The 7,533-nt window shown below is 44.9% G+C and overlaps 1 protein-coding gene across 2 annotated transcripts in view; it reads left to right on the top strand.

Annotated features, from left to right (window-relative positions):
- The window catches only part of slc38a5b (solute carrier family 38 member 5b), an 18,281-nt gene extending 15,480 nt beyond the window's left edge, over window positions 1-2,801 (top strand). For both annotated transcript variants that reach the window (XM_060054465.1, XM_060054456.1), the window contains exons 15-16: window positions 1-30; window positions 701-2,801. The exon at window positions 1-30 is cut by the window's left edge and continues 74 nt beyond it. In XM_060054465.1, coding sequence (XP_059910448.1) covers window positions 1-30; window positions 701-805 — 135 coding nt within the window. In that variant the 3' untranslated portion in view covers window positions 806-2,801. The remainder of the gene's footprint in view (window positions 31-700) is intronic.
- Window positions 2,802-7,533: the final 4,732 nt, after the last annotated feature.

Raw genomic sequence — 7,533 nt, 5'->3', positions numbered from 1 at the left:
GAGCCCATGTCGTCCAGACCAAAGATCCAGGTACATCTAATGAGCCCCCCCACACACTTTGATCCCAACACTTTCCTGAAATGAAAGAGTTTTCTGAGATTTTGGTGAAATAAAATACTGGCGCCAAACATTGCAATCCAGGATTGTAATGTCTCACTCAACACCTTGTCGTGATGGGTCGAAATACCTTGGATCCGTTTCTGGATTCCTTTGGTTACTCTGAATTTTGACCCTAACCCTAACATCTGTAGGGTTAGGGATGGCTAACCCTAAGATCTGTAGGGTTAGAGTTAGGGTCTGTAGGGTCTGTAGGTTAGGGTTAGGGTCTGTAGGGTCTGTAGGTTAGGGTGAGGCTAACCCTAACGTCTGCGGGTTAGGGTTAGGGTCTGTAGGTTCTCTAGGTTAGGGTTAGTAGGGTCTGTAGGTTAGGGTCTGTAGGTTCTCTAGGTTAGGGTCTGTAGGTTAGGGTTAGGGTCTGTAGGTTAGGGTTAGTAGGGTCTGTAGGTTAGGGTTAGGGTCTGTAGGTTAGGGTTAGTAGGGTCTGTAGGTTTGGGTTAGGGTCTGTGGGTTAGGGTTAGTAGGGTCTGTAGGTTAGGGTTAGTAGGGTCTGTAGGTTAGGGTTAGGGTCTGTAGGTTAGGGTTAGTAGGGTCTGTAGGTTTGGGTTAGGCTAACCCCAACCTCTTTGTCCGCCTCCCTCAGGCTGCGTGCTTCACTGCGCTGGGCTTCGTCTTCATGGTCATGAGTCTGACGTTCATCGGGATCGACTGGATGTCTGGGGAGAAGCGGAGCGCCGGCGGCCATTAAACGGCCCCTCCCCGTGGGGAGTGGCCCGACACTACCAGCCAATAGCAGGACAGCGCCCGTCGCCCTCCACCTGGATGCAATCTGCTGCCGTTTGAAGGCTAGCCCCACCGCGCTGGAGTTTAGATTTGTTGTTATATTTTGGTAAGACAATCCCCCCCCCCCCCAGCCACTTGTTTTTTCCTGATTCATTTAGTTGTCGCTGCTGAAGCCAGGGTTAGGGAGTCCAGGAGGCTCCCCCTGGTGTGGGGCGCGCTGCGGATAAGATGAGTTACTACCTCTACATTGTACTAAGGAATCACGGCCACGCTGCCTGCTAAAGACATACCAAAGTAAGCTGGCTCCCTAGGCTAGAGTTAGGACAGAGGGAAGCACAGACAGTTAACGTTGGACGCTGTCTCCAATGCAGAGGAGTTGGATTCGGTTAAAAAACAATTCAAACGATTGCAGGGAGGAATATGCTCAAGAAGAATTGAAGTTCAAATTGCATTTCGCATTTGGTCATTATTATGACTGTTACCAAAGGAGAACTAGTATACTTTATTTTAAGTTTATATAACTTTAATTGGGGGCTCATTGGTCCTTCATTTTTTTTATATCAACAATGAAAAGAAAATCATCATGGTTTTTATGAGTTTTTGTTATATAATATAACATCGCTTGAAAACAGCATATGTCTATTTTGAATGTCGATACGATTTTATCATGTTAAATTAAATGTTAGGCCATACAGCGAAAGCCTTCAAATCCACTGGTCAAATTTAGTGCCAATATGTGACGTATAAAACTGTATCAAACAGTAAATTACTTTAAGCCTACATCTCTACTTGTTTTGCACCGTGATTAGGCAGAGCATAATAAACAACTTGTGAAACTCTGATAATTAAAGGATATACAGTGTTAAAATGCTTATTAAATCATTCTGTGTTCAGAAATGGCTCAGGTGAGAGTAAACAGCTCCTCTAGATAAACTAATTAGCTCATTGAAGGTATCATCATACTTTTGATGTCAACTAACAACACACTGTGTTTACTGGTGTGGATCAGTATTGGTGACATAGAAAGGTCTAATCCATCCCTTCATTGTTAAAATGGTCAATATCACAGGATTTGATCACAGTGAATAGTAGGGATTTTCAGTTGAGTTCCCATTTGTTTACATCACATGAAACTATAAACTATTAAACTATTGTGTGCCAAACTATTTTCTATAAAGTAATCCAATGAATTGTAGTTTCTTCAAAACTAGTTTCAGAAACGTTTTGTTTTGGATATTTGCTTCCTATACATGATTTGCCTTGTATGCATGTGCTTGAAGACATGTTGACACATTTAGTCTGATGTTCATTGAATGTAAACCGTGACCCGGCTGATACAGGCTGCTAACTCAGTTGGAGGCGCTAAAGGAATGCAGCAGGGAAAAGAGACTGAAGGTGGGCAGCTCTACCGTGCCGGGTCTTTCATCACATGGAGGGTTCCCAGGTCACCCCGAGAACCACATTATGAAGGGTGAAAACTTTACTAAATGTTGAACCCTTTACGAAGGCGGGAATAGCATTATGAAAGTCTGGCACCTTTTATAAAGGGTTAAACCCTTTATGAAAGGGTGATTTCCTTTATGAAGGGGTAAACCCTTTATGAAGGAGTGAGTTCCATTATGAAAGGGTAAACCCTTTATGAAGTGGTCAGTTCCATTTTCAAGGGGTAAACCCTATATGACGAAGTGGATTAAAAAGAAAAAGGGTTGCATCATTTATAAAGGGCTGAATGCCAATCTAAGAAGGTTAACCTTTTATATAGGGTTGAATTTCATATTAAAGGAGTAGGGGTGAAAAGCGTGAAAAGGGGATGCCCTTTATGAAGGGGATATACCTGTTGTGAACAGGAGTGATTTTGACATGATTGTCTATTGCTAAGATTTATAGCATGGCATGCATAATATGTATCATTGACTTGGTGCTTCTTTTTCATAATAAAATACATTTATGAGTAACATGAAGATATTGACTTCATTGCAACTTATTTGGTTTCTTCTTTCCTCGGTTGATGGTTGAATTAAGGAACATCTAGCCCTCGCTGTCCCAGAAACCCCTCTGGTAGTTTGTTGTAACGTTCCACAGACCGCCTCTCACAGACCTGTTTTGCAGGGAGAACACGACACGGGCCGGGAGATCAGCACGCCTCAGCTCAGTAGTGAAGGTGCGGTGTAGCCCAGGTTATTTCCCACCAGAGGGTAAAGGTCGGTTCAGTATGCAAAGGTGCGGCACGGTTCGCGTTTCCACCACCAAAGGGGGGCGTGATCCGGAAAGAGCCATATTGAGCCATACTTGTCTTGCAGTACTCCTCCGTTGGGCTACTGATGCCCCGTCCACACGAAGCCGAAACAGGCGAAACCGTTACGGTTTCGATCTATCCGGTTTCGCAGTATCTCCGTAAAGACGGAGTCAAGTGAAACCGGGTAGATCTGAAACGCTGTAGTACACATTCCAGGCCCATAAGGAGGCTGCTTCTGCTACAGAAATCCTTGTTGTTGTGAGTTCTGAGACTCCGCGGGCTTAACAGTCATTGGCTAGAGGGTCGAGGGGTGGGGCGATGACGTCATGGTTTACGGTTTCAGTCGGTTTCAGGCGTCCACACGAATCCAAAACGAAACCGGGTAGATTTGAAACCACCTCCGAGGGTGGTTTCAGAAGTTTGCGGTTTCGGTCAGCGGATTCGCCGGCTTCGTGTGGACTGAAGGCCGAACCGTACAAGACCTTTGCGGTTTCGCCATGAAATCGGCTTTGTGTGGACGGGGCCTGAGACGCCTGAAAGGGTGCCGGCAATTTCAAGCTACACACGCCGTTCGTTGATTGGTCGACAGAATCGTCCCTTCCTTGTGACAGGGAGATAATAACAACATGCACAGTACAGTACCCGCGAGGTATTGTAAACGGCGAAAGCTTCGTTTATTGATGACGGACGTCCTACATTGGACGTCTTACATTGTTTCTCTTTGTTTGTCGCGTTGTTCTTTATCCTTGGATTTAGTAGCAGGCTACACTAATAGCATATTAATCACAAAGCAATAGCCTACTTACAACGTTCGACATGTTGTCATGCAAGAACAAGATTGCGTCCACAGTTGCTGGTTTCAGAGCGGTCCTCCTCTGCTCTATCGTTCGGCCAGCTGCGCTGAACACCCGCTCGCTGCTGCTTGCTGGAATGCAGAGGACGGATCTTGCCAGCCTGGCTAGTTTTGGGTACACCAATCCATTGACTTTCCACCATTTCAGTAGCTCCCTGTCGTCATCCATGGCATGCCTCTGTGAAATGTACATGGCCACTTCATCCACGATGGCAGCTGGTTCGTTATCATCCTAGTTCTCCCACTCTGCAAAGTCTGGCTCTCTCCTGGGCCTCGCTGATGGTCGTTCAAAGCCAGTATTGCCAGCCGCTGCAGCATCTTCCTCCACAGACAAGAGTAGGGTGCGAACGTGGGCATGTACTTCAGATATATCTACAGGGGACATCATCCTCAGTTTATTGAAGTTGGGCCAGAGGAAAAGAGCAACCTTGTGCGTCATGTTCACCTGGATTTTTTGCACTAAATACTCGGCATGTCTCTGGCGCACAAAGGCTTGCTGAGGAGAGTCGTGGGAGAGGGCTGGCAATGTCTCTTCAGATTCTCAAACCAGAGGCCGACCGGGTTTGTGGTTGCATATTTGTCGCCTCCAACTCTCTCTGGGCATTATAGAATGGCTCCAAAAAGGTGACCAGAAAGCTCAATGCATCAGGATCAATATTCTCGATGTGCGCAATCTCACCACGGGTCTCCAGCTTCTCCCGTAGCTCTGGGTATATGTCTTGCACTGACTTGAGCGTGAGATAAACTGTGCTAAATCGTGTCTCCCCCATCTGTAGCACCGTCTTTGACAATTCCGCAAACAGGCCAGATTGTTTTAACTATCTGACTAGTCTTTTGGCAGCCGATATAGTCTCACCTATCATGCGCGCTGTCGGCAAGTGCGTCTGTTTGTAGACCATGGCGAAGGACCGTATTTATCAGATGATCTAGACAGGAAATCCTTCTGTACGGCTGATAAGAGAGATTGTGAGGGCTTGCCTCGCCCTCATGGGTATACTTGGTGAAGTAACAAAAGAGGACATTGAAGGCTGACTATCATCCTTTCTGGCAATGCAAGCCTGCTCTATGTGTCTGTTCAGCGACGACGTCCCCGTTTTTTTGCAGTCATAGGCTAGCAGCATGCTGCACTTAATACACTCGACAAAGCCGACACATATGAGGTCACTGTCCACGACTTGTTCGAAATGGTTCCATGCCTCAGACTTTCTCAAAGTTAATTCCCCTGTTTTTATTTTATCCTTAACATCTCGACGCTCCATGTTGCACTTTAGCTGCACAGCACAGCCCGTTGTGATGCGTGCGAGTGGAGGAGGAGACACGTGTGTGGCGTTTTTTATTTATTTTTTACTTTGTGTAACATTGTACACATTTGATACTTAGGCCAACTCTGCTAAATATACATAGGCTTATAATATTTCTGTTTACGGCAAAGACTTTTCCTCAGATTAGGCCAATAAAGCAATGATTAAAAAAAAAACACAAAAGTTCAATCAGAGGCCTGGCCCGACCTGGCCCGAAGATAGTGGTTGGAAATATGGGCCCGCTCGGCCCGCGGGTCGGGTCGGGTTCGGGCTCGGGCAGAGAATCTGAACTCTACATTGTTGCCCTAAGGTGGGTTTTAATCAGTTTTGAAGCTGAGAAGCTTCTCTCGCAAGAAGCACTGCTGACTGGTGTAACAACAGAAATCGTACAAAGTCGAAATAGCTCATGGAAGACTTCTTTATAAGGTTCCAGAAACACAACAAGTCAAGGAGAGTAGACCGTAGGTCCATTCCACTTTTCTCTCTACTAACAAGAAGCCGCTTGGTTTGATTAACCTCATGTTTCAGGTCCTCTAAATGGGACTCAAAGGTCTGAGCAAAGGCTAGAGGCTCCTCATTCAAGAATGTTGTACTCTTTGGGTTGAAAGACTGGACCCCTTGCATTATCTCACAATTCTTATTGGAAAAATGCCTCTGCAGCTTTGCTGTGAGACAGTCAAGCACCTGATAAAAGATAGCTCTTTGGAAGCTCTCACAATCACTTTGGTCACCATTTCTCTGTCCTACAGTGCTCATCATCAATGAGTCATGAAGACACATTACAGGAAATCTTGAGCTTGTTTTAGACTGTCTTTTACACATTGTTTGTAAACTTATTTTGCAGTGCCCTACAATCTCTTCAACCTCTTCCCATAGTTCTCCAAAGGAACCCTCACTTCTGTATTCCTGTAATGTGTCTGTAAGGGCACCTACTAGATCCACAGCCCTTTTTTCTTTAAATCTTTGGTTTCATCTGCAATTACACTAAAAACTTCATTTTCTTTTTCTTCCCTTATTATTTCACTTCGTACCATCTCAGCTAAGCCCTCAAGAACTTCGTTCTGGATTTGGTGGCTTGTGTACTTAGCATTGCCACATGCGTTCATCCTTTTCTCTATGAGAGGGTCATGCTTTGCTATTTCTTCTAAAATTGTCAAAAAATTACCCCTGTTGTGAGAGTCATCAGACTCTAGATGACCTCTATGCGCTATATTTTGAGTGGCATTTAATAGGAGCACATCTGCAATTGTTTTAATGTAAGTACAGTATTCATCCAGTTTCTTTTTCCGGACCTCATTTATGACGTCAATGGCCTTTTTATGCTGATTCCAAGCATACATAGCATTCATATGGTTCTCTGCCTTCGAATGGAGCTTAAACCCAGAATCTTTAAATAGCGCCTTATTCCAGTCACAAAAGCCTGACTGGGATGTGAAGGCATATTCAGGTGTATTGGGCAGAGAAAAATGCCTACAGGCGAAACAAAAAGTCGAATCTTGACTTAAATCTATTTACCAGCTCTTGTTTTGAAGAATACAGTCTATACTTTCAACATAAAGTTTATACCACAGATACTATAGGGTATATAGCAAATAACCACGTTTTCTGATTACAGTTTAATGTAACAGTAAGCTGACAACACCGCAACTGCAAACTAACCACACAGAGATAACCATGGCAACCGTTCAAACTAATTTTCCTTTTGCGATCATTCTGCAAGCGCATCCGCCGTGTTGATAAACAAATAATCCCCCTATTGAACGAAGTTAAACCGAGTGAGCGTGCCGTTCAAAGACACCAGAATGAACGAGTCCACCGTAACAATCATCAACTGATAAACCTATTCAGCTTTCATGATTGTTGATAATCGTTATTACCTTAAATCAGCGGGTTGTAGACCCCTGCGTTGGTGAGTGTGGTGCGACACCCCATCAACGCCACACACGTACACGTACCGGTGGGACGGGTTTGTACGAGGCTGGGAGGGAATCATCACAGTATACCCACTACAATAAAATAGACTACACCACTGATCAGGCAGTAATACAGTACGTTCAGTTCACGTTCACCCAAAATATGAACGAGTTCATGAACTATGGTTCAATGAACGCGTTCAGACACAACACTGGACAGGTTTGTGAATGCCCGTAGCTAGCCAGCCATTGTGAAGCAGGCAGGAGCGAAAATGAGCCAAATACCCGAGACCAGGGTTCGAGTTAGGTGGGAAGTAGTGGGAGCTAGAGAGAGGTCTGGCACCCATGAAAGAAGAAAACTCAAATATCTGTTGGGTCTCTGAATATACA

Source organism: Gadus macrocephalus, chromosome 1 (assembly GCF_031168955.1).
Source record: "Gadus macrocephalus chromosome 1, ASM3116895v1".
NCBI lineage: Eukaryota > Metazoa > Chordata > Actinopteri > Gadiformes > Gadidae > Gadus > Gadus macrocephalus.
Note: the sequence above shows the minus strand (reverse complement) of the source record. Positions and strands in the feature narration are given on the sequence as shown.